General features: G+C 42.0%; 1 protein-coding gene across 3 annotated transcripts in view; it reads right to left on the reverse strand.

Moving 5' to 3' along the window:
* The window catches only part of lyst (lysosomal trafficking regulator), a 263,182-nt gene that overhangs the window by 113,601 nt on the left and 121,612 nt on the right, over positions 1-27,969 (reverse strand). For all 3 annotated transcript variants that reach the window (XM_078213387.1, XM_078213385.1, XM_078213386.1), the window contains 5 exons: positions 26,399-26,555; positions 11,217-11,440; positions 6,906-6,972; positions 6,622-6,731; positions 4,978-5,404 (listed from right to left, as the gene is read on the reverse strand). In XM_078213387.1, the coding sequence (XP_078069513.1) occupies positions 4,978-5,404; positions 6,622-6,731; positions 6,906-6,972; positions 11,217-11,440; positions 26,399-26,555 (985 nt within the window). The remainder of the gene's footprint in view (positions 1-4,977; positions 5,405-6,621; positions 6,732-6,905; positions 6,973-11,216; positions 11,441-26,398; positions 26,556-27,969) is intronic.

Raw genomic sequence — 27,969 nt, forward strand, 5'->3', positions numbered from 1 at the left:
TTTGTATCTTTTTCCTGAAGGAAGAAGGTGGAAGAGAGAATGTCCGGGGTGCGTGGGCTCCTTAATTATGTTGGCTGCTTGCTGAGGCAGCGGGAAATGTACCTGAACAGGCGCCGGAGTGTGGCAACTAGGGGATTTTCAGAGTAACTTAAAACTGAGTAAAGAACCTTAAAATGGCTGAAACCGTCGGTCTGTGACCCCTGAACAAAAGAGAAGTCACCTGGCAGCTTTAGGAAAACTCATATCTCCTTATCTCTGATGAACCCCACTAAAGCCCATGCTCCCCTCCCCCAGAAAGCCCAGGGACTGTACAGCTGTTGAGCATTAACCAAACAAAGCACGTTGAGTATTCACTCAATCTTCTAAGCTTTATTACTTACTAGCAAGGAGAACAGACACAGTGAATTTCACTATGATGTTCTCAGAGTTCCACAGTGTCAGTTATAGCACTTTTTAACCAATGAAAGAGAACATGCCAGTTAAAGCACCAATAGCCTTACAGTTTGGTTTGCACTTTCAACCAATAGAATTTAGCACCACTTCAATTCTTCATTTGCATCCTTATCACTCATGTACACAGCTGCACAAAATCCTTGACATTTTTAGCAGACAACATCCAATAAACATCCTTATTTCCTCCAAGCACAATCAGCACTTGGAACATTGTGTGTTTTCTCAAGGACCCACTCATGCTGCAAAACAGACTCAGACTCTTCACCTGCTGACGGCTGGTTCCAACTTCCACACATCCCTACTGCAAAGAGACCAATAGAAAGGCTGTTTGCATTTAATCACCCAGGCTGGCCTGAAAGAGTCGCAGAGTCTGCAAAGACAAAAGCCCCACAAGCTTCCTTTCAATACCTACTAGCTGATCTTCAGTCTTATCTTGTCGAGAGGAGGGTCTTCGCAACCCTGATGATGAATACACATCTTTTGTGAAAGAGTAGGTAACAGGTCATGTGACATGAGCCTCTGGCTTGTGGAACATGTAATATTGCCTTGCTGAATTGCACAGCTGAGTCTGCTGTTTACCATTTGACTGGCAGCCTCACAAAAAAGGAACTCTGCCCAGGTTAAACACCTCTCTCAGAAGACACTGCTTCTGTACCATCGCCTACAGCACTGATTCATCACTGCATATCTGATCATGTGAAGTCAACACAAACAGAAAAGTGAATTATACAGCACTGCCGACCTCCATAAAGGAATACATCATTGGACTATAATAATGGACTCTGGAACCCACGAGGGAATATTTATTTTTTCTGTGGTCTCTGCACTGTATTTTTTTTTCTTGATCCCTCCCTTTACTATCTGAATATGAGGGTGCAAACCCTCTTTCGCATTTTGAGTGAGTGCAAATAAACTAACCCTTTGAGTTCACCCAATATCAAGTTTGCTGTGAACATAAGAAATAGGAGCAGGAGTAGGCCATCTAGCCCCTCGAGCCTGCCCCGCCATTCAATAAGATCATGGCTGATCTGAAGTGGATCAGTTCCACTTACCCGCCTGATCCCTGTAACCCCTAATTCCTTTACCGATCAGGAATCCATCTAACCGTGATTTAAACATATTCAATGAGGTAGCCTCCACCACTTCAGTGGGCAGAGAATTCCAGAGATTCACCACCCTCAGAGAAGAAGTTCCTCCTCAACTCTGTCCTAAACTGACCCCCCTTTATTTTGAGGCTGTGCCCTCTGGTTCTAGTTTCCTTTCTAAGTGGAAAGACTCTCTCCACCTCTACCCTATCCAGCCCCTTCGTTATCTTATAGGTCTCTATAAGATCCCCCCTCAGCCTTCTAAATTCCAACGAGTACAAACCCAATCTGCTCAGTCTCTCCTCATAATCAACACCCCTCATCTCTGGTATCAACCTGGTGAACCTTCTCTGCACTCCCTCCAAGGCCAATATATCCTTCCGCAAATAAGGGGACCAATACTGCACACAGTATTCCAGCTGCGGCCTCACCAATGCCCTGTACAGATGCAGCAAGACATCTCTGCTTTTATATTCTATCCCCCTTGCGATATAGGCCAACATTCCATTTGCCGCCTTGATCACCTGTTGCACCTGCAGACTGGGTTTTTGCGTCTCGTGCACAAGGACCCCCAGGTCCCTCTGCACAGCAGCGTGTTGTAATTTCTTTCCATTTAGATAATAATCCAATTTGCTATTATTTCTTCCAAAGTGAATAACCTCGCATTTGTTAACGTTATACTCCATCTGCCAGATCCTCGCCCACTCACTCAGCCTGTCCAAATCTCTCTGCAGACCTTCTACGCCATCCACAAAATTGGATCACACCAAAACCAAAGGGTTGGGAAATATTCCATCGCTTATAAAGAGGGAAACAAATCAAAACATCTTGCAGTTTATGGATGGACAGTGAGAGGAGAAATTGCTGCTGTTTTATTTTTAAGTCATGTTTCCATTGGAAGTTTTCCATCTGCCACAAAAGCGCAACAGATCCCCAAAATTGAGGACAGTAGAGTAACCTTTATTCCACATAAACATACAGAAAAGACCAGCGAAAATTCATACAAAAGATTCCAATTATCAATCATTGCAATTGTTGTAGTCAGCGTCTCCTCTTGGATAATAAAAAGGACAAGAGTAGGGGATAGCAGGACACAATCATGAGCACAAGACCCCATGGTGTACATCTGATAACAGATACACATAGGATAACAGAGACAGAACTATTTAATACATGGGATAATATACAACCAACCAGGGCCTAAATCAGTCCCCCAGGACCTCCAAGCAATAAAAGGATAACCCAGAAAAAAAAAGGGAAACCTCAGGATACCACCTTCGGTACCAGATGTGGTCTGGCAGCATTCACTCTAAGACAAGACCAGCCAATCAAGGATTTGTACACCTCGCCTAGGTACACGGCATTACAAAACTCCCTCCTCTCCAGTGATATCAGAGACACTGATCTGGTATCCCATCGCCGGAAAATTTAAACCATTTTGCACTAAGGAACCCCTACTAACAAGGGGAAGAAGAATCTTTAAGACACCCATTAACAGAGGCATGACCCTCCTCCTCCCGACAAGATAAGGGAAACCCTCTAAGATTAATTATAACAAATCAGAGCCTATATCATCATCCCACCTATCCAGATAAAGAAAGGAAGACATTTCTAGATACCCCAAAAGTGCCACTGTTAACACGATTCAACCCATTTCCCCTCATTAGAGAAACCCTAACAACCGGATAATATGCCCACCATCTATTTCATGAGCCAAGTAATCAAGTAACTACTGCCACTATCTGCGCTGCCAAACCAAAATAAAAGATCTACCGAACAAGGCTAGATGTCCAATGATAAGCCAGTTATGTCCAGGCATGTACCAGAACATATTTCCCCATTTCAACAACACCAGAAGACAGCAACAGCAAAAAAAGGCCCAGTCTTTTCCATGACCTGTCTGTACTTTCTCAGGAGACAAGCAAGGATTCTGTGCTTGAGAAATCAAGGAAGTCTTCTGTTCAAGTAGCATCAGAGGTTCAAAAAACTCTCTTCTAACCTTATGATCAACCTAAAAGACATAACGCACATTCTAGCATCCTGTGTTATCAAGGACAAGGCAACGTAAGACCAGTGATCAGAGTCTTCGACCGACCCCAAGCCTCAAAGGCCGGCTACGATGTACTTCAAACTTGAGACACCCAGCCCTCAAATGGCAATTGTGAAGGCATGGCAGCCAATTCTCAAATTTGGCGGGGAATTCATCCCCAGCACCCCTCAGGAGACCAGACACATGGATGCTCCTTCTCCAACCCCATCTCCCCGAGTCAGCCAGGATGGACAACACACCATGCAGCAGGATTTCCAAGAACTGAAGGTAAGCCTTCACCAAGGAAACTGCTTCATCTATTCTCTTTAGGATATCTCAGTTTGTCAATATGAGCCCCAAAGTTCTGTGTTGGGAGCCGAGACTGTCATCCACACCTTCACTCATAATGACGGCCATCATCTAAACACCAACAGCACCAAAGTATAGGCCTGCTCAACATTGAAACAGCCACTGCAAACTGAGTCCCAGCCTGGCTATCTCCAATCACCTCCATCAAACAAGGATTTTCTTGACTTAACTCTGCTCCCCATTGCACAGATTATACACATCAGGAAATCAGATAATTATGGGTTATATCATGCGCTTGTTTCACGATTCCCCCCCTCTCCTGTTTAAATTAATCCCGTTCCATATTAATCCAATGATTTGGTTTCTTCCTTAAATATATCAGTGCATTTGATGCCTGTTTAAATTGGCTACCTTCCCTCTAACTATTTAACCATCACATACTCTGAAAATAGTAGCAGTCTGCTGGTCATTTTAAGATTATGATACTTCAAGAGGAAGGAGTTAATTTTTGAACTTTTCTATGCTGAAAGGATAATTGCCTCTTGTGACTTCATATTATGTCAGTGAAAGCAGTGGCACAAACAAAGATCTCTCTGTACTTTTGCGAAAATGGAAATTGTGGATAACCCCTTACCTAACTTGCAGATGTTAGATAATGATATTAGTCGTTATTTAAGGCCTGAACTTATGTAATCATTACTTTGTAAATTATTGTTGTTACTGAGAGAGGATGATAATGCAGAGTATGTAGCCTTTCATTCCATTGAGAAAATAATAACACTTGCCAAGTATGTCGTTAAAAAGTTATACAAGGATTTCCCCCATGTAAATGTTATCTGAAGAAGAGCGAACCTATATTTATATAGCTCCTTACATTACCTCAATGTCCCAAAGTGGTTTTCAGTCAATTAAGTGTTTTTACACTGTAGTCACTTGTTGTAATGCAAGACATAGCAGACAATTTATGTTCAGCAGGCTCCCACAAAGAGCCACACTGACCCATAGATACTGAAGTCCACCTACAGGAACTTCTTTTGAAACAACGTTTGTTTATTCACTTCATAAATTCGTAAAAAAGCAAGAACTGAATTCCATTCTTACCCATGCCATCAAAACTACTCTCTCTGAAAGTAGCTGGCTGGTTTCGTCTTTGTTTCTTTGCTTTTTCAGGTAGCCCATCTGTTCCACTGGTGGCTTCCACTTTTAACCACAGAGAGATACTAAAGCCATCTGACATATGTGGCCAAGAGTTCTGACCAACAAGTGGCAAATGGAGTGGAGCCACATGCCAAGGTGATGATAATTGGTGGGTGTATTCTTCAGATTCTGTCTCTTTCTTGCTTTGTGGAAACTTGACTCGTTTTAGAAGGCTGGAGCTCTTGCTGGTGGGAGTAGAATTGCTTTTCTGTATGGTTGAAATGGTGCTGAAAATATTAGTGCTGAATAGTGTTGGGAAGGTCAGGTACTTCATTGGGATCATGTCAACATTTGCTTCCACTATCCTCAGAATTCCTCCAAGTAGTATTTTCTGAAATATGAGAACAAAAATAATACTTTAAGTAGTATTTCATAGAATCCCTTTTGTAAATATCGATCATCGATTTGCTTTCTGTCAGCAAGATTTTCACATTTTAGTTAATGGAACGCACGTGTTACTCTAGAATCTTTCAAACACTGGATGAACCAAAGTTCACAATTTACGACGGTATAACGAGCTACAGAGCAAATGCCTGAGAGATAAGTAGAGCAGGTATAGAATATCTTTCCAGTTCTTTTACAGTGCCATCTTTTATCTTTCCTCGTGCCATCCGCCCTCTAACCCTTGGTTCTTCCCTTTTGTCTTTCTTTCCTTCTTACGTCATGCAAAGTTGATGCACTGACAACAAACTAATTTCTTGCTGAACAACTGGTTAGTCTCAATCTATTGTGTATAGTTGTCAGCTGAAGGGTGCACTATGTATTTACCATACATCACCGGTCAACTTCAAAGGTTTTCAAGTTCAGTTTTTTATTTTATCTCATGATAGAGGTTCTCTTTGTTCGAATAGAGAAGCAGTACCTGGTTTAAACGAAGCAGATAATAAATTCAACAAGTGAATCCCCTCTTGCCTGTTGTTTTTTCTGGGCAAAGTGTAGCTGTCATGGTGCCTTTGACAGGTTAGTAATTTTACAGCACAAATGTTTGTAACAACCCAAATTACCAACTGCTTGACGTGGCTGAAATTTGCTCTAAATGAGCTATCTTTCTAAATTTCTGAAGCCAGACTGAGCATGTTGAGAACACAGCCAATCACTAAATGATCAGTTTGCAACTCCACACAATTACCTGACAGCATCCTGCAGAAGTGCCAAGAGGAATCCCCCAGCACAAAGCAAGTGAATTGCATCAGTTATATCTCTCTCACACAGCCTCCTCAAAAGATAACACCCCTAATAGTCAAAGAAAACCATGAAAGTTGCCAGCTTCCACACAATCTTCTCTTGCAAAACTGAGCAAGAATGTTTTGCAATTTGGAGGTTTGCTCTTTCCATAAATTTCATGGTTAGCATTCAAGTCATTTTGAGTACAATTCTATGCATGACACTTGGAGGTTTCCTTTGGATTCTCCTAGAAGTTATCTGACATAATTCTCCTAGACTTGCTATTGGTAAATTAAACCTCTGATTTGCCATCTTTCTTGGTGTGGCTGCTGTTTTCCGTTTTAAAATACATTTTAATTAAACTAATGCAGATAATTCACTCACAGTTGGAGGAGTCTTCTCTAAAAACAGTCTCAGAAAGAGTGTCAACTCTTCTGCTGACAGCCTGGAGCTAATTAATGTCACCAATAATTCCACAAGCACTGCCTGGCACTCTAGAGAAACAAAGGTAAATGGTCAGAGGATCTTGGAATTCATAGTTATCTGGTGATTTAGTAATAATCACATTAAAACAAAGAACAGAATTTGCAAATTGCTGTACACCATTCTCACGTTTCAAACTATTCAATGACAATTAGAACCTCAAACAAAAAGAAATTTGCACATACCCTCTAAAGTCATCTCAGATTGACTCAAAATATTCTGAAAACCTCCCACAATAATTTTTACAGCTCCCTGAAATGAAACAAAATATTGTGAAATGAATAACGTAAAAAAAGATAATGAATACATAGTGTTACATCAAACACGTAACAAAGACCTTTCGGATACTTTTTATACTTTTGAAAGTAGGATTGCTCGACCCTTACCTGACAGAATTAAACTGGATTTTTTACAGTTCCATTCATCTTTGGGATGTGGACATCACTGGCTAGGCCAGCATTTATTGTTCATCCCAATCGCCCTCAAGAAGCGAGTGAGCTGAACCTTTGCACCCATGTGGTGTAGGTAAACCCACAGCGTTGTTAGGGAGGGATTTCCAAAATTTTGACCCAGCACCAGGAAAAGAACGGTGATAGATTTCAAAGTAGAGACATTGGGTGGCTTGGAGAGGAACTTCCAGGTGGTGATGTTCCCATGGATTTGATGCCCTTGCCCTCAAATGTAGTGTATTTAGACTTCCAAAAAGGCATTTGACAAGGTGTCACATAAGAGGCTGGTGCATAAAGTAAAAGCCCATGGAATTGGAGGAAGTGTGTTAGCATGGATTGAAAACTGGCTATCAGATAGAAAACAGAGTTGGAATAAATGGGTCCTTTTCAGGGTGGAAAGATGTAACTAGCAGTTCTTGACCTGCAGTTGTTCATTATTTACATTAATGATCTGGAGGAAGAAACAGAATGTAAAGTTTCCAAATTTACCAATGATACAAAGATAGGTGGAAGGGCAGGTTGTGATGAGGATAATTTGATTCTGTAATGGAATATAGATAGATTGGGTGACTGGACGAAACCTGGCAAATGTTTAATGTGGGGAAGTGTGAGGTCAGGCACTTTAGGTAGGAGGAATCAAAAGGCAGATGATCTAAATGGAGAGGAACTGCAGGTGAGTGAAGTAGAGGGACCTAGGTGTTCTAGTGCATGAATCACAAAAAGCTAGCAAGCAGATCCAACAAGGGGTTAAGGCGGCAAACGGCATTTTGGCCTTTATTGCAAAGGGGTTGGAGTTCAAAAATAGGGAGGTTTTGTTGTAATTGTATATAGTGTGTCAGTGAGCTTTCACCTTGAACACTGTGCACAGTTTTGGTCCCCTTACCTTAAAAAGCATATAGTAACATTGGAGGCAGTCCAAAGGAGATTCACTAGGGTAATCCCTGGGAAGAAAGGGTTGTCCTATCAAGATAGACTAAATAATCTGGGTCTGTGTTCCTTGGAGTTTAGAAGAGTGAGGGGTGACCTTACTCAAACATTTAAGATCCTGAGGGTGCTTGACAGACAGATGTTTTCACTGGTGAGAAAGTCACGAATAAGGGGGCATAGCTACAAGGTCAAGGGTTTGTCATTTAAAACTGAAGTGCATAGAAATTTCTTCTCGCAGAGGGTAGTGAATCTCTGGAATTTTCTGCCTCAGAAGGTGGAGGAGGTTGGATCATTAGAAGTATTTAAAGTGGGGGTGGATAAATATTTGATAGATCAAGGAATAGAGGGCTATGAGGAAATGGCACAGAAAAGAAGTTGAGGCCAGCATAGATCAGCCATGATCACAGTGAATGGCAGGACAGACTTGAAGGGCCTGGTGGCCAACTCCTGCTTCTATTTCTTGTGTTCTTAGGTGGTAGCGATCGTGAGTTTTAAAGGTGCACTCCAAGGAGGATAGGTGAGTTTCTGCAGTGCATCTTGTACATGATGTACACTGTTGCCACAGTGCGAGGGTGGTGGAGGGAATGAATGTGTGTGAATGGAGGTGCCAAACAAGTGGACAGCTTTGTCTTGGATGGGGGTCAAGCTTCTTGTGTGTTTTTGGAGCTACAATTAGGCAAGGGGAGAATATTCCATCACACTCCTGATTTGTAGATTGTGGGGAGTCAGGATGTGATTTACTTGTCACAGGATTGCAAGATCTGACCAGCTCTTGTAGCCACAGTATTTAAATGGCTAGTCCAGTTCAGTTTCTGATTAATGATAAGCCCCCAGGATGTTGACAATAAAGGATCCGCAATGGTAATGCCATTGAATGTCAAGGGACAATGGTTAGATTCTCTTTTGTTGGAGATGGTCATTCCTGGCAATTGACTAGCATGAATGTAACTTGCCACTTCTCAGCCCAAGCCTGAATATAGTCCAGGTCTTGCTGCATTTGGACAAGGACTGTTTCAGCATCTCATGAGTCACAAATGGTGCTGAATAATCATCAGCAAACATCCCATTTTTGACCTTATGATGGAAGGTAGGTCATTGATGACGCAGCTGAAGATGGTTGAGCCTAGGACACTATCCTGAGGAATTCTTGCAGTGGCTGTGGAATTCCTTGGAGCTGAGATAATGGACACCTAACAGCCATCTTCTTTTGTGCTAGGTATGACTCCAACCAGCTGTGATGCTGTGGAACTATGTAGAGGCCAAAATGGATTGCCCATTGGGCACTTCAGGCTGAAGAATGTTGCAATTGCTTTTGTCTTTTCTTTTACACTGAGGTGCTGGGCTCCCCCATCTTTGAGGATGGGGAGCTTCCTCCTCCAGTGAGTTGTTTAATTGTCTATCACCATTCACAACTGGATGGGGCAGAACTGCAGAGCTTAGAGCTGATTCATTGGTTGTGGAATCGCCTAGCTCTGGCTATCACTTGGCTGCTTATGTGGCTTGGCATGCAAATTGTTCTGTGCTATAGCAGCACCAGGTTGATGCCTCATTTTTAGGTTTGCCTGCTGCCACTCCTGACATGCCCTCCTCTTCAATGAACCAGGGTTAATCCCCTGGCTTGGTGGTAATGGTAGAGTAGGGGATATGCTGGGTAATGAGGTGGTGGTTGAATACAATTCTGCTGCTGCTGATAGTCCACAGCGTGTCATGGTTGCCCAGTCGAGTTGCTAGAACAGTTGGAGATCTATCCCAGTTAATACAGTGATGGTGCCACACAACACAATGAAGGGTTCCTCGATGTGAAGATGGGACTGTGTGGTGGTCACTCCCACCAATACTGTCTTGGGCAGATGCCTCTGCGACAAGCAGATAGGTGACAATAAGGTCAAGTATGTTTTTCCACTCTTGTTGATTCCCACACCACCTGCCGCAGACCAAGTCTAGCAGCTGCGTCCTTTAGGACTCAACCAGCTCAGTCAGTAGTGGCGCAATCAAGCCCCTCTTGATGATGGACATTGAAGCTCCCTATCCAGAGTATATTCTGTGCCCTGGCCAACCTCAGTGCTTCCTACAACTGTTGTTCAACATGAAGGAGTATTAAGAGCGCAGGGGGCACTACGTGGTAATAGGCCTGAGGTTACATTGCCCACATTTGACCTGATGCCATGAAACTTCATGGGGTCCGGAGTCCTTGAGGACTCCCAGGCAACTCCCTCCCAACTGTATACCATTGTGCTGCCCACCACTTTTGCCAGTGGAACGGGATGTAGCCAGTGATGTTGATGGTGGCATTTAGTACAATGTCTCTAAGATATGATCCCAGAAGTATGACTATGTCAAGCTTTTGCTTGACTAGTCTGCGGGACAGTTCCTCCAATTTTGGCACAAGCCCCCAGATGTTAAGAAGCAGGGCTCTTCAGGATCATTGTCATTTCTAGTGGTCCATCCAGTTTCATTCCTTTTAGACTTTTTAGTGGTTTGATACAACTGATTGGCTTGCTAGGACAGTTCAGAGTGCATTTAAGAGTCAACCACATTGCTGTGGCTCTGGAGTCACATGTCGGCCAGACCAGGTAAGGGCAGTAGATTTCCTTCCCTAAAGAACATTAGGGAACCAGATGGGGTTTTTATGACAATGGTTTCATGGTCATCAGTGGACTTCTAATTCCAAAATTTTTATCAAATTAAAATTCCACCACTCGATGTGGCAGGATTCAAACATTACCCCAAGTCTCTAGATTACTAGTCCAGCGACAATACTTCTATGCCACCCTTCACCACCAGTCCTTCATTATCCTTGCTTCAAAGACTTGAAATTCCCTTCCTAACTGCATTTTGTGTGTACACCTATACCAGATCAACTGCTGCAGTGCAGGAAGCCTGCCCATCACTATCTTCTCAAGGGCAATTAAGGAATGGGTAAATGCTGGCCTTGCCAGCAATGCTCATATCCTCTGAAATAATAAAATAAAAACGCCAATTAATGCCCCATCAATTTACTTTCCTTCATCTGCAAAGTGATGAAAGGTGAGATTTATACTAAAAGAATTAGATTACATATCTTGTCTTTTTATATCCTTGTCTTTGCATTAACACAGAACAGTTTTGTTAATGTTTTACCTGCTGGTAAATGGATGTAGCATTTCTTTCACTGTGCTGCACAACCTCAAGCAAGTTTCTGAAGACATGGATTAGGACATCAAGGCTGGGACTGCAGGCGGACAGCATGGTAAGCTCCAACATACAGATCTCAGGGTAAATCAATTCTCTTGGTGCAGTGCCCTCAGAAACATTACAGGGATAACCAGACGACTGAGCCATGGATGTGGGTTCTGGTTTCCCATCTGTACCACAGAACAAAAAAAAAGTTACACATCTTGTACTTTTCTTCATTTGGGATTTGAGGTAAAGTCACAACAGAATGACATGCTTCAAAAATCATGTCATGGTTTAAAGTGGATAAGAAAGATTTATCTAAACCCAAAATGAAGAACCATGCATAAATAAACTCGAGCCTTTCCAAAAAAATCCTTTTAGCTAAAATGATCCATATAAAACTGACAAGTCAAAATGAACACCTGGTATTACCATATTCTAACCATAACTTTCGAGAGAAAAATTGGGGCACTTCTGTTTAACTGCTGCCTCAACCACTTTAGTACCAGCCACTCAGATCTCAGACACATGTACAAGTGAATGAAAAATATGGTTATTGCAATTTCTTTCCAAAATTAGTTATAGTTAATTCAGTGAAATATTCCTATGCTTGTTGATATACTCAATGGTTTCCCTTCCTCAAGTTTCTTCTCTTTTCCTTTCTAAAACTGCTATTTCCTCTGCAAAAACTTTACTCTCAACCCAGCCACTCCACTTAGCTACTTAGCCCACCTTCCTGTCTTCAAGGTCCTTGAGCACAACTGTCCCAAGCAAATATCTAATAAAAGCCCATTAAAACCTTTTCAGTCTCATGTCTGTCCAACTCCCATATCCAAAGCTGAATTTGCTAAAGTCACAAGTAACACAATTGCCTATGCTGCATTAACCTTCTGTCCTTCTCGTCCTATTGGTTGTGTTTACATGTAAAAAATCTTATGTTGGAGTACTTAAAATTAAAAATCAAGTACAGTTGTCAAAACTAATTAATGATCTAATATTTTTCTAACACCTTTCTTCTGCCCTGCTGCCATCAGACTTTTGAATGGACCTATCCCATATTAAGTTGATCTTTCTCTGCACCCTAGCTATGATTGTTACAGTACATTCTGCACTCTCCCCTTTCCGTCTCTATGTGCGGCATGTTTTGTCTGTATAGTGCCCACGAAACAATATTTTTCACTGTATACCACTACATGTGACAATAATAAATCAAATCAAAATTATATGAATTCTGGTCAAAGGGAGAAATTAAACGAGACAAAATGAGAATGTGTGCAACATGCAGGTTAAAAGAATTTTATGTAGAGCAGGAACGTTAGGATGAAAATTAGCTGGGCAAAAATAAACTAATCACCACTGCAAAAGATCCCAGTACTGTTTTTACACCCATGCAGTGTTCATTAATAGAAAAATATACCTGAACTATGCGGGAAATATGAAAAAAATGAATACAAGGCTAAAAAGTGATGTGAAATAATGAAGCAGAAGTGTGAACATTTATTTTATATTAATGCTAGGAACATTTTGGCCAGGTTTGTGTAGTTAGAAACCTATGTCATGAGGAAAGTGTGATGTGATTCTGAATATATACAGCAGAAACAAGGCTGAATTTGTTTCTGAACAAGAGGTGTGGTGATACTGTGCCTTTAAGAAATGTATTTGAGTCATATATCTTACGGAGGGTCTGTTTTAGCAGTTTTTTTTATTATTGGTGCCGTTCTGTCTGTAACATGCATCCTCTTATTGTTACTGCAGCAGCTAGAATGTTTGTTTTAATCTGGACTAATGCTGTTCTGTTGTTGTTAGTATTCCACTGGGGCTTGATTAGGGTGATTGACAGGAACAAATCATGTAACTGGGTGGAGCTAGGCTTGCACAGAGAACTCAAGCTCAAATACTGCTTGGAGTTGTTAGAGAGCAGTGCCTCTCTTTTCCCCTCTCTGAAATCAGGAGACTGGGATCTGCCAGAGACTAGGTTTATTTTTCTTAAGTTCTGCTGTTTGAGGATATATCTTTCTCTGAGAATATATCAACAAAACCTTTTCAGTTTGTTTTTCTCATTGTCATAAGACAGATATCTGTCTGAATCTCTGTTCAGAGGTATTAAAAGGCTGGAAATCTAGCATTCATGGAAGCACATCTGCTTTTGGTGCTAACTGGTTTTGAAAAAGGGATTTATGTCTATGGAGATACTGCTAAATAAGAAGAGATGGATAGCTATTAAGAATTATATTTTGTCATGTTTAAATGCTTTAATTGGTAAAAGTTATGCTAATTTTTAAATTATATTCTAAATGTGTTCTTAAATAAAGTTTGTTTTGATAAAAGCTTCTGAGTGGGTCACCTGAATCATACCTGGAGCGAAACACCTTATGCTCATCCTAATGCCAAAATCAAAAGTAAAAGTTAGGGTCTCAGCTAACTTCATAATATACCTTGGAGTTTCTGATCTGGTCCCTAACAGAGGTTAAAATACAAGGTACTCATAATATAGTTCACAGTTAACATGGAACCCCTTAGATAATTTAGCCAATTTGATTCCATTGCCATCGAGACTTGTGATTTAGCTATTTGACTGCTTAATTTACACAAATATCTCCTTTTACACAAAGGGAAACACTGTGGGGGGGGTGAATTTTCCCATTCCGCCTACCATGGGCAAGGGGCGAACTATGGAAAGGTCCATTTCTGGTTTTGGGGCGAGTGCGGCCGGAAAATCTTGCCCTAGGCCATTAAATAGGTGTTCATTAAAAATCAAATTACCTTTCATCCTTCTTTCTATTGCATTCTCTTCTTTTCTAAGTCAATCTCTGGTTTCCCTATTTCACTTGCAGTTAAAAAAAATTGAAACTGTGATGTTAGTATACCTTTAAGGATTTTTAAAAAATCATGTTCTCTGCAGTTGGAAGCAAACCTTTTCAGTTTGTTTTTCTCATTGTTGCCGGGCCATCTGCTAGAAGTCCTTTTACTGCTACTTAAATGCTTAAATGGGGTTATTTATTTTTACCAGGGGATCTCTTATAACCTTACATTGTAAGGGAGAAGATTGATTGACAAGTCACAGTCAGGTGGTTCCGCCTCAGGAAAAAGAGTCTAAAGATTCATTTTCAGTTTTAGTTTGGAAGGGGTGGACATCAAGCTGGAAAGCAGTGTTTTTCTCTCTCTCTCTTTCTGGTATTATAGAATCTGCTGTTAGCTGGAAATAAGATTCCTGGTCTTCCTGGAGTAGAAAATCTGCTGTTAGTGCTTGGCTTGACTAGAATCACCCTGGTGTTTTGGGAAACTGTTCTGATTTCAAGTCTGTGTGCTCAGGAGAACTGCAGCCTTCAGCCAAAGGACTAAATTCCAGTATCACGTGAGCATTAGTCTTTGCTGTGTTAAACCTGTGGCAAAGGTTTTATTTATGGGATTTGTTTGGTTGGAGCGGTGTTTAGCTGTTAAGGTTAATAGAATATCATGATTTTTTTCTTTATAATTGGTAAAAGTTATTGCTAATTTTCTTTCTATACATGTTAACTGTATTCTTAAATAAACTTTGTTTGATAAAAGCTCCCTCGTGGGCCATTTGAATCATACCTGAAGTGAAACATGTCATGCTTACCCTAGCCAAATTCAAAGTGCAAAACTTATGATCCAGGCAGACTTCATAAAACACTCTGGAGTTTCTGACCAGAATTATAACAGAACTTTGATAACTTATGCATTCTTTTGCTTTTTCATTTTAAATAATGTATTTATCATTTTACATTCAAGTTATTACCACTGCTTTCGTTAATAACTGAAACCCTGGTAGCACTCGTGATAGTCTATGTTACTCTAACAAGCTCCTTCATTCCAATCCAAATTAAGATATTAATTTTCTGTTTGTAAATACTGCTTTCAAAAAAGTTGGCGGGGGTGGGGGGGTCAGAGAATTTGATTGAGGGATCTGTTTTATAGTTAGCCAGGCCTTAAACTAGGATTTTTCTAATATTTCCCGTGTAACTATCCAGGTAAGTAAGTAAGAACTGACCAAAGTCCCCCAATCTAGAGGGAGATTTGTTTGGAAGGGAATTGCTCATTGGAGGTTAAAACTTCCCAGGCAATTTCCACAGAGTCAGTGCATTGGAACATCCATGGAGTCCAGACATACATCTTGGGGTTACGTCTGTGGGTCCTAATCTCTATCTTCCAAAAACAAATGGGAGTTTCAGTAGTATATTATTTATTGTACTTTACAAGCTTTACACTTTCTTAGACTTCAACACTTGACAGCTGTATTGTTTCTTACTTTTCTTATAACCAATGGTTCTTAGGCTATAAGTTGTGACCTAGTGCCAACATTCCTATCAGTAAGTTGGAAGGTTGAGAGTTTACTCCCCATGCCAGACACTTGAACACACAAATTATGCTAACACCTTATGCAGAAATAAGGGGGTTTTCATTGTTGGAGGTGCCATCTTTGAGAGAGCAGACAATGCCTCAGTTTAACCTGGGCATGTTCCCCACGTCAGAGCATTAATCACATTGTTGTCTGTGGGACCTTGCTGTTCAGAACTAGATATATATATTTTAAAAGTTTATTGATTAGTCACAAGTAAGGCTTACATTAACACTGCAATGAAGTTACTGTGAAATTCTCCTAGTCGCCACAATCCGGTGCCTGTTAGAGTCACAGAGGTTTACAGCATGGAAACAGGCCCTTCGACCCAACTTGTCCTTTTTTTTTTAAAATCCCTAAACTCATCCCAATTGCCTGCATTTGGCCCATATCCCTCTATACCCATCTTACTCATGTAACTATCTAAATGTTTTTTAAACACAAAATTGTACCCGCCTCTACTACTACCTCTGGCAGCTTGTTCCAGGCACTCACCACCCTCTGTGTGAAAAAAATTGCCCCTCTGGACCCTTTTGTATTTCTCCCCTCTCACCTTAAACCTATGCCCTCTAGTTTTAGACTCCCCTACCTTTGGGAAAAGATATTGACTATCTAGCTGGTCTGTGCCCCTCATTATTTTATAGACATTTAAAAGATCACCCCTCAGCCTCCTACGCTGCAGAGAAAAAAGTTCCAGTCTATCCAACCTCTCCTTATAACTCAATCCATCAAGTCCCGGTAGCATCCTAGTAAATCTTTTTTGCACTCTTTCTAGTTTAATAATATCCTTTCTATAATAGGGTGACCAGAATTGCACACAGTATTCCAAGTGTGGCCTTACCACCGTCTTTTACAACTTTAACAAGACATCCCAACTCCTGTATTCAACGTTCTGACCAAAGAAACCAAGCATGCCGAATGCCTTCTTCACCACTCTGTCCACCTGTGACTCCACTTTCAAGGAGCTATGAACATGTACCCCTGGATCTCTTTGCTCTGTAACTCTCCCCAATGCCGTACCATTAACTGAGTAAGTCCTGCCCTGGTTCAATCTACCAAAATGCATCACCTCGCATTTGTTTAAATTAAACTCCGGCTGTCATTCGTCAGCCCACTGGCCCAATTGATCAAGATCCCGTTGCAATCAGAGATAACTTTCTTCACTGTCCACTATGCCACCAATCTTGGTGTCATCTGCAAACTTACTAACCATGCCTTCTATATTCTCATCCAAATCATTAATATAAATGACAAATAACAGTGGACACAGCACCGATCCCTGAGGCACACCGCTGGTCACAGGCCTCCAGTTTGAAAAACAACCCTCTACAACCACCCTCTGGCATCTGTCAAGAAGCCAATTTTGTATCCATTTAGCTACCTCACTGTGGATCCTGAGAGATTTAACCTTATGCAACAACCTACCGTGCAGTACCTTGTCAAAGGCCTTGCTAAAGTCCATGGCGACAACATCAACTGCACTGCCCTCATCTACCTTCTTGGTTACCCCTTCAAAAAAATTCAATCAAATTTGTGAGACATGATTTTTCACTCACAAAGCCATGCTGACTGTCCCTAATCAGTCCTTTCGTGTCTAAATGCCTGTAGACCCTGTCTCTCAAAATACCATCCAACAACTTACCCACCACAGATGTGAGGCTCACTGGCCAGTAATTCCCAGGCTTTTCCCTGCAGCCCTTTTTAAATAAAACAACATTTGCCACTCTCCAATCTTCAGGCACCTCACCTGTGACTATCAATGATTCAAATATCTCGGCTAGGGGACCCGCAATTTCCTCTCTAGCCTCCCACAATGTCCTGGGATATACTTCATCAGGTCCCGGGGATTTATCTACCTTGATGCGCTTTAAGACTTCCAGCAGCTCCTTCTCTGTAATATTTACACTCAAGACACCACTATTTATTTCCTCAAGTTCCCTAACATCCATGCTTTTCTCAATAGTAAATACTGATGAGAAATATTCATTTAGGATCTCACCCATCTCATATGGATCCGCACATAGATGACCTTGTTGATCCTGAAGAGGCCCTACTCTCTCCCTTGTTACTCTTTTGTCCTGAATGTATTTGTAGAAGCTCTTTGGATTCTCCTGTGCCTTATCTGCCAAAACAACCTTGTGTCCCCTTTTTGCCCTCCTGATTTCTCTCTTAACTCTACTCCTACACTCCCTGTACTCTTCAAGGGATTCACTTGATCCCAGCTGCCTCTGCATGTCATGTGCCTCTTTCTTCTTCTTGACCAGGGCCTCAATATCCCGAGTCATCCAGGGTTCCCGACTTCTGCCAGCCTTGCCCGTCACTCTAAAAGGAATGTGTTTACCCTGAACCCTGGTTAACACACTTTTGAAAGCATGCCACTTACCAGACGTCCCTTTTCCTTCCCACAGACTCCCCCAATTAACTTTTGAAAGTTCCTGCCTGATACCGTCAAAATTGGCCTTGCCCCAATTTAGAATTTTAACTTTTGGGCCAGACCTATCATCCTCCATAGCTATCTTAAAACTAATAGAATTATGGTCACATGTCCCAAAGTGATCCCTCACTAACACTTCTGTCACCTGCCCATCCTTATTTCCCAAGAGGAGGTCAAGTTTTGCCCCGTCTCTAGTCGGACCATCCACATACTGAATGAGAAATTCCTCCTGAATACACTCAACAAATTTCTCTCCATCCAAGCCTCTAATACTATGGCTGTCCCAGTCAATATTGGGAAAGTTAAAATCTCCGACTATTACCACCCTATTTTTCTTGGTGCTATCTGTAATCTCCTCACATATGTGCTCCTCAATTTCCCTCCGACTATTTGGGGACCTATAGTACAACCCTATCAAAGTGATTTCCCCCTTCTTATTTCTCAGTTCTACCCATATAGACTCAGTGGCCGAACCCTCGGATATATCCCCTCTCAGTACCGTGATGCTTTCCCTAATCAAAAGTGCAATTCCCCCTCCTCTCTTACCACCTGTTCTATCTTTCCTATAGCATCTGTACCCTGGAACATTGGGCTGCCAGTCCTGTTCCTCCCTTAGCCATGTTTCAGTAATTGCTATAATATCCCAGTCCCACGTACCCATCCGTGCCCTGAGTTCATCTGCCTTGCCGTCAGGCCTCTTGCATTGAAGTAAATGCTGTTTAATCTGAACTTCCCTTGCTCTTGCCTGATCTGTCAGGTACTAGGATTACTTACACTGCCTTTATTACTAAATGTGCTCTCTCTAACTTCTGTGCTGTCCTCAAACTTCTTGTGTCACCCTTCTGCTTTGGATCCCACCCTCCTGCCAAACTAGTTTAAACCCTCCCGAGTGGCTCTAGCAAATCTCCCCCAGGATGTTAGTCCCCCTCCAGTTCAGGTATAACCCGTCCCTCTTGAACAAGTCATCCCTTCCCCAGAAAAGATCCCAATGATCCAAAAATCTAAATCCCTGCTCCCTGCATCAGCTCTAAAGCCACGCATTCATCTGCCTAATCTTCCTATTCCTACTCTCAGTAGCATGTGACACCTGTAGTAATCCTGAAATTATTACCTTCAAGGTCCTGCACTTTAGCCTTCTGCCGAACTCTCTATATTCACACTTCAGGACCCCATCCCTTTTCCTATCTATGTCGTTGGTACCAATATGTACAACGACCTCTGGCTGCTCATCCTTCCCCTTAAGAATGTCCTGCAATCACTCAGACGTCCTTGACCCTGGCACCAGGGAGGAAACACACCATCCTGGAGTCTCGATTGCGGCCACAGCAATGCCTGTCTGTGCCTCTGACTAGCGAATCCCCTATTACCACTGCTCGCTTGCTCTTTGCTCGACCCTGTCCCACAGCAGAACCAGATGTGGTGCCACAGGTCTGGCTGCTGCTGGTATCTCCCCCTGACAATAGTATCCAAAACAGTATACCTGTTTGAAAGGGGAATAGGCACAGGAGACTCCTGCACTACCTGCCTTCCTCTCTTGGCAGTCAGCCATCTACCTGTCTGAACCTGTGGTGTGACAACCTCCCTGTAATTAGTGTCTATCACACTCTCTGCCTCCTGTATGCTCCGCAGTGCATCCACCTGCCGTTCCAACCGAACAATGCGGTCTGTGAGGAGCTGCAACTGGACACACTTCCTGCAGACAAAGTTGTCAGGGAGACTAGATTGCTCCCTAATTTCCCACATCTGGCAGGGTCAATATTGGTTGGGTCAACGTACCTAACCAACATGTCTTTCAGAAATTGCCTATGAAGCATTCTCTCTCTCTCTGACCCCACCTTCTCTTGCACTCACTCCTTTCTTTACAAGATATATTTTTGGCTTCTTCTGTTCTTCATCATTAATCACTTCTTAATATAACTTCTTAAAGCACTGTTGGTCCTTATGAAAACTTGCAGCTCCCACGTGAATCAATACCTATCTCTCTTTCAAAACACTGTTTGAAGATGTGATCAACCTCTTTTTATCCCTGAGCTTTCCATTTCTGAAAGCATCCATCTCTCAGACTGCTTTACTCATTATTGAATAGTGTGTGGCCAAACACTTTCAGATTAGTTGTCAAAAATAGAATTTGTTACATGAGGGAAACTGCTGATGTTAAAAGCAGATACAGCAATTGATTAGGTATACATGTGTAATACGGGCTTTTATTGTAAGGGGGATGGAGTATAAAAGTTGGAAAGTATTACTACAGTTGTACAGGACATTGGTGAAACTGCACCTGAATGAAGGGGCTGTCTTTTGAGATAAGGATCAGGTTGGGCCTATAGTCATTGGAGTTTAAAAGAACAAAAGGTGGTCTTATTGAAATATATAAAATTGAGAAGGCTTGACAGGACAGATGCAGAGAGGATGTTTCCTCTAGAACTGGGGACACAGTTTCAAAATAAGGGGTCTCCCATCCAAAATATTGATGAGGAGGGATTTATTCTCTCAGGTGGTTAATTCTCTTGCAGAGAGCAGTGGAGGCTAGGTCCTCAAGAGTGAATTAAACAGTTTTTTGATCTCGAGAAGTCAAAGGACATGGGGGCAGGCAAGTGAAGTTAAGGTCACAATCAGCTCAGTCATGATCTTTCTTGATGGGCCAAATGGCCTACCCCTGCTCCTACATCTTAGGAGTTGTACATGTTCCTCTAATTTGTGGAATAAAACAATGGCACTGAATTCCTTTCAGGAAGCTGCCTACTCCATACGTTCCATGGTGGAAGTAATTTCTGACTTAAAATCTTCAAGTCAAACATATGTTAGCGAATAAGACTCAACAGCTTACTCTTTTCTTAAAAAAAACTGTTAATAAAATTTTCCTTTCCTATCAAGTCTACAACCCTGATGGAACCTGGTTCAAATTCACTCACTCCTAAACTCCAGGTACTTCCACCTGATTACCTCCTTCAAAACTCATCTTTCTTAAAAATTGCTGATTAAATATTCCCTCCTAGTGGTTCCCAGCCCCTCCTCGCCAATACTTTTCCTTCCACATCCTGGGGTTTCAGCCTAGCCCAGCCCAACACTTCGAAACCTTTCTGCCTCCCCACCCCACAGGTTCTGGCACCTGATGTGAAAATTTTAATTCTAGCTCATTGTGCTTCTTCTCCCTCAAACCCCATCCTGAAAACTGTCGATTTGTAAATTTTCCATTGAACCTAATTCTTGAAAACTTCTCCCTCTCTCCAGTTTCCTAACCAAGACTCCAAGTCCAAATGGGTCTTTACAATTTTCTATAACTATGAACTCTCGGCCAAAATACTTCAAATTTTTGCTTGTACCCATTTCTTAGCCCGTTTATTTTTTAAATCAGGTTCCTGGAGGCCAACAGGGGTAGATAACTATGGATTTCTCTGAGTCTACAAGAGAAGGAATTACAGGAAGTAAACACAATGCATAAAGCCTGAGCATGCATGTACATGGGCTTCAGGAATTAGCTCAATGGCAATATCAAGTAATGAGGAAACAGTGTAAGGATAGCAATGAGATCATAGGCGAACCATGCCACAAGTAGTACCACTTCAACCATAACCTATGGCTACATATGATGGAAGTAATAGCCAATGAGGTCTTACACATTTTCATGGTAATAAACTAAAAGACATCATCAATAGAACAACAACCATTCCAGCGGCAGCCTCCGCCTCGTAAGACAGGGATTTGCATGGGGTGGCTAAGTGTGTGTTAGGCATCGCCTGGTGTGACTCAGTGCCACACTGACATGCAGTCTCTTGTCACATGTGCTGCAGGGAAAGGCAGTGAACTGAAGGTGCACCATTCATTGGGCTCTGTTATAAGACCATAAGACATAGGAGCGGAAGTAAGGCCATTCGGCCCATCGAGTCCACTCCACCATTCAATCATGGTTGATTTCAACTCCATTTACCCGCTCTCTCCCCATAGCCCTTAATTCCTCGAGAAATCAAGAATTTATCAATTTCTGTCTTGAAGACGCTCAACGTCTCGGCCTCCACAGCCCTCTGTGGCAATGAATTCCACAGACCCACCACTCTCTGGCTGAAGAAATTTCTCCTCATCTCTGTTCTAAAGTGACTCCCTTTTATTCTAAGGCTGTGCCCCCGCGTCCTAGTCTCCCCTGTTAATGGAAACAACTTCCCTACGTCCATCCTATCTAAGCCGTTCATTATCTTGTAAGTTTCTATCAGATCTCCCCTCAACCTCCTAAACTCCAATGAATATAATCCCACGATCCTCAGACGTTCATCGTATGTCAGGCCTACCATTCCTGGGATCATCCGTGTGAATCTCCGCTGGACCCGCTCCAGTGCCAGTATGTCCTTCCTGAGGTGTGGGGCCCAAAATTGCTCACAGTACTCCAAATGGGGCCTAACCAGTGCTTTATAAAGCCTCAGAAGTACATCCCTGCTTTTGTATTCCAAGCCTCTTGAGATAAATGACAACATTACATTTGCTTTCTTAATTACGGACTCAACCTGCAAGTTTACCTTTAGAGAATCCTGGACTAGGACTCCCAAGTCCCTTTGCACTTTATCAGTGGGCTCTCTTCTCAGCCAGCTTAGCTTTTTTTTCTGCTCACCTGTTCCAATGCCCTGCCAAACAATTAGCTTCCAGTGGTAACAGCTATCGTGACGGTCTCCCAGGTGTCAGTGTCAATATCCGCCATCTTTATGTACTGCTTTTTATCTCGCATGTTCTCGTAGTGGAGGTTTGGATGCGCAGGAGGTTTTAAACCAGTGGCCAATTCACTGTGCAGAAGGTCTTTGGGTCTACAACCAGCTAATGAACATGGCTGAGGCAGTGCAGGTGTCATTAGCTTTGTACTAAGTGTAAGCGAATGGAAGTCGCACACTCCAGGACTTTGGAGCTGGTGACCCTAACCTGCCAAGAGATGCCGAGAATACGTCCGAGACAGTGAAGGTGGAAACTGTTCAGACTTTTCTCCTGCCCAGCATGTCATCCAGGTCTGACCACTGTAAAGGAGTGCACTGAAGTCACAGGCTTGATAGACTCTCAGTTTGGCATTCTCAGTCTGGTGGCATTGTTCTACACTCTCTTAGTCAGCTTGACCATAGCTGCAGTTTTTGCAATACATGCATTGAATTCAAGTGACAGGTGATTGTGGAGTCCAGATAGATACATGAAGCTAACAACCTCCAGTGTCACACTGTCAATTCTGGCAATATGGCATCATATTAGGTGATAATATTGGTCTTCAAACCAAAGTCTTTGCTAGGGAGACAGACTGTCCATTTGCTACTGAAGATGTTCCTCAGTATGAAACGTTGATGCAGCATACAGCGATTCTCTGATGAACGATTTGGTAAACCTTTGTCTTGGATTTCAGGTGAGCAATGCTGACCAGCTTTCCGTCAGTTCTGGTATCTAAGTAATGTGAGCAGCAACAAAAAAAAAAGAACATGCCAACGTGTGTCAGTACATCACAACCCTATTTGACCCAACTGCAGATCTCATAGGATTCCGATGTTGCCCCATCGTAGCTGACCTCCCATCATGTTGTCATGAAAGGAGATCACATTGAACAGATTAGGTGGGCAGCTAATTTTCTCCAGCAGTTTAAATAGATTGTCTCTGCTCACGTTTGAATACCTTGGTGAGATGGAAGAAGAAAATATATAGTAGAGTCCCGGCATTTTTCTTAGCTACCAGACTGAGAGGATCATGTAAATTATAGAACTTCAGGTCCTGAAACCACGCTGGGATACGAGAGAAATAAATTCAGCCAGTCTGATGAGGGCAACACAGCAAATACTTGTCCCACGACACGAAGCAAGAAGATGCCTCAATAGTTATTGCAATCACCATGGCCATCCTTGCTCTTGAATCATGCACACCCTGGGACACTGCCTCCTCCCTCCAGCAGCAACTGAAAAGTTTGTGGAGATGCTGTAGGAATGCCGGTTTCCCATTCTTGTTGAAATCAGGTAGTATAGTGTCACCAACTGGAGCTTTGCCTATGGCAAACGTGTGAGTACTTGTGCTTAGCTCCTTCACTGAGTTCAATTTTCAGCTCTTCCATAATAGGCTATCGTGATGTCCAGAGCTTCCTCAGGTGACAGTGTTTTTTTATTCATTCATGGATCATGAGCATCGCTAGCTGGGCCAATATTTATTGCCCATCCCTAGTTGCCCTTGAAACCGAATGGCTTGCTAGGCCATTTCAGAGGGCAGTTTCAAGTCAATTGTATTGCTGTGGCTCTGGAGTCACATGTAGGCCAGACTAGGTATGGATGACAGATTTCCTTCCCGAAAGGACATTAGTGAACCAGATGGGGTTTTTTCCGACAATCGACAATGGTTCCATGGTCATCAGTAGATTCTTAATTCCAGGTTTTTTTTTATTGAATTCAAATTCCACCATCTGCTGTGGTGGGATTCGAACTCAGGTCCCCAGAACATTGGTTGAGTTTCTGGATTAATAGTCTAGTGATAATGCCACTAGGCCATCGCCTCTCCCTGTTTTCCTTAAGAGTACAGCTTAAGTTGGTGATCTATCTCTCCAACTGTTTATTGCATTTGATAATGAACAACCCTGCCTTTAGAGGTGGTCACTTTGGCCTGCCTATCCACAGGTTGCGATTAAGCCCAGACAGGCCTAGTTAGACACTGGAAAAATCTTGAGCTCCCCTCCCTTGATTCTTTCCTTCTCCAAACTAGAAATCATCAGCATATCCAAAACGTGAGCACTGATCGAGGGAATAACAAGGGGCTGCAGAATTTAACAGAACATGGCGCATAGCACAATATATTTATACAACCCACAACTTCTGCATTCCATGCTCCTCTGCACAAACCATGATTTTTTTTTTCCTGCAGCCCTAAGCAGCTCTTTCTCCTCAAACACCTCCTACTCAACAAAAAGAAATACAATGAGAATAACACACAAAAATAAACATAAAATAACTCAACAGGAGTCAGAGGCATGGTGTAATAAAAATGGCAAAGACAAACATCGCAACAACTAAGTCTCAAAATAAAAATAATATTCATCTCGTCAGTCAAGGTTGATTTATTTGGTGATAATCCAGACTGACATCTTCAAATTGAGATATTGTCTAGAAGCATTTAATAAATTGGTTTCTTGAATAGTACATATTTCAGCCAAATAATAATCTGAAATATATAATATAGCTTGTGGAAAACACTTGAAGAGGCAGAATTTAATACGCTGCACCTAACCCTAAAAGCATGGAGGAAGTCCAGTTTCATGGAGCACAAAACACCATGTACTTAATGTCTTAATCTATCTATAATACAGTTGAAACAGGCAATCAAGTTTGCTTTGAAAAGAATGTTACAAAATAAAATGCAACATGCAGCTTATACAAGGCAGATTAAGATTTTGATTGCAATCTTTCCTGCTGGTTTGTCATCTGACCCTTCCATAGTTTTCATAACCACTCCCAAGTATTCATTATTGCCTATACAAACAACTCAAATTATAAGCAAGCTAGACAATATAACTGTCCAGAATTTAACAATGCCAGAAAAATATATACTAAAATATTACCATGATTTATCAGATTTATTAACACAGAAAAGTCCATTCTAACAACTGACAAAACTACAGATTTAACCAGCTGACTAAAGCTTTGCAGCTTCTTAAATAGTTGCTCATCCAAGCAACTTGTATTTTGGCTTGCATGATTTTACAAACCAATTATGGTTCATAACAGAATTCAAAGTACATCAACATAGGATGTCAAACACCATAATTACAGCAAGTCCCCATTTAAGGTTGCAAACCAGAGCATCGGGAAATGGAAGAGGCAGCCATCTGGAGGGTCAGGGAACAGGAGAAGCAGGAAGCCAGAGTATCAGGAAACAGGACAGGCAGCAAGTCAGTCAGGGAGCGGGAAGAGCAGACAGCAGCAGAGGTAGCAAGCCAGAGTGTCACTGACCAGGAGAGGCTTCAACCAGAGGGTCAGTGAGCGGGAGAGGCAGAAAGCCAGAGGGTTGGGGAGCAGGAGAGGCTGCAGGCTTGGTCATTGACCAGGAGATGGTCAGGGAGCCAGAGTGATAGGGAAACCAGAAATTTGGAGAGTTGGAAGTATTTATAGATCTATTTTACCTTAACTGTTATTTAATTTATAAATATTGGAATTTAGCAATGGGGGGGGGGGGGGGGGGGGGGAGGGAGAAATGGCTTGATTCGCTTAAGATTGTTTAATTTAAATTGTACTTTTCAGAACACAACCACAATATTAAGCAAGAAGCTATTGCATGCTTTTACACTGTGACTCTCGGTAACCAGGCAGAGCTGACCAAAATTGGAGGGGTGGGAAGTGAATTACTTGGAAACAAATTTACCTTCCTCCTTGGCTGCAATCTCTTCTGGGTTACTTTCGCTGTCAGCCTCATATCCTTCCTCTTCTGCAAATAGCCTCATGTTACAATACTGTGGTTCCTCTGTCTCCTCTGAAAGATCACCCATCTGTAGAGCTAAATCACTACTTACTTTCTGTTGCTGTAGAATAAATGAAAGTTAGCACGTCTTTATACATTAATAACCATTTCATTTTAAAATCAGACAATGGCATTTCAACTAGCAAATCAAATCCGCTTTTTTATTAGAGTTGCTACTGTGAGAATAAAAGGGTTTGAGTGTTGGAATGGCTACGATATCTCAGTTTCCAAATAGAATTTACAAATTCTCACTGCATTAGCAGGTAACGGTGCACTGGGAGATAGGGTGCAATGTAAATGGAGAATAAAGAATCAGGAAGCCAGAAAATTCCATAAGTATATGCTGAGGCCAAGGGAGAAGTAGGGGGCTCAAAAACAAAGATTCAGAGGAATAAGAATCTCACTGTTCCAATGAGGAAACACTACAGCCAATTCGCACACAGCAAGGTCCCAGACACAAATGCAATGAATGACCAGATAATCTTTCTTTTTGTGATGTTAGTAGGGATAAATATTGGTCAGGACAACTTTAGAGCTGGTCTGATCTTTGTTGAAAAGTGCCATGGGATCTTTTATGTTCACTTGACAGAGCAAATGCAGCTTTGGTGTTCCTCTTGTGGGAGAATCTAGAACTAGGAGTCTGTTTAAAAATAAGGGACTCATTTGAAACAGAGATAAGAAGATTTTTTTCTTTGAGGTTCCCGAGTCTTTGGAACTCTCTTCCTCAACAGACGGTGGAAACAGTGTCTTTAAATATTTTTAAGGCAGAGCTAGGTATTCTTGATTAACAAGGGGTGAAAGGTGACCAGGCATAGGCAGGAATATAAGGTTGAGGTTACAATCAGATCAGTCATGAACTTATTGAATGGCAGAGCAGGCTCGAGGTACAGAGTGGCCTCCTCATTCAAATATTCATAAAATGTCTGATCCAAAAGACAGCACCCTCCAACAGTGTAGCACTCTCCGAGTCATGCACTGAGGTATTAGCTTAGGGTGTGTGCTCAAGTCTCTCTGGAGGTGGACTTAAAGCCATGATCTTCTGATTCAGAGGCTAAAACGCTACAACTAAGTCAAGGTTGACATTCTAAATTGCTAATTTAAAAACAGGTTTGGAAAATAAATCCAACCACAAAACAATACAACCCAGCATGAATAGAATCATACAGTGCAGGAGGCCACCATTCGGCCCATTGCGTCTACACCGACCACAATCCCACCCAGGCCCTATCCCCATAACCCCATGCATTTACCCTAGCTGGTCCCCCTGACACTAAGGGCAATTTAGCATGGCCAATCCATCTAACCTGCACATCTTTGGACTTTGCATGTGACAATGAAATTTATTCAGAAGTTGAACAATCCACAGACTGTAATTAATTGATAAGAAACACAAACATCAGTTCACACAGCAGACAAAACTCAATTTACATCTACTGATCCAAGCTGCACTCCATTTTGCTGAGCATCTACAGTTT

Source organism: Mustelus asterias, chromosome 5 (assembly GCF_964213995.1).
Source record: "Mustelus asterias chromosome 5, sMusAst1.hap1.1, whole genome shotgun sequence".
NCBI classification, from domain to species: domain Eukaryota; kingdom Metazoa; phylum Chordata; class Chondrichthyes; order Carcharhiniformes; family Triakidae; genus Mustelus; species Mustelus asterias.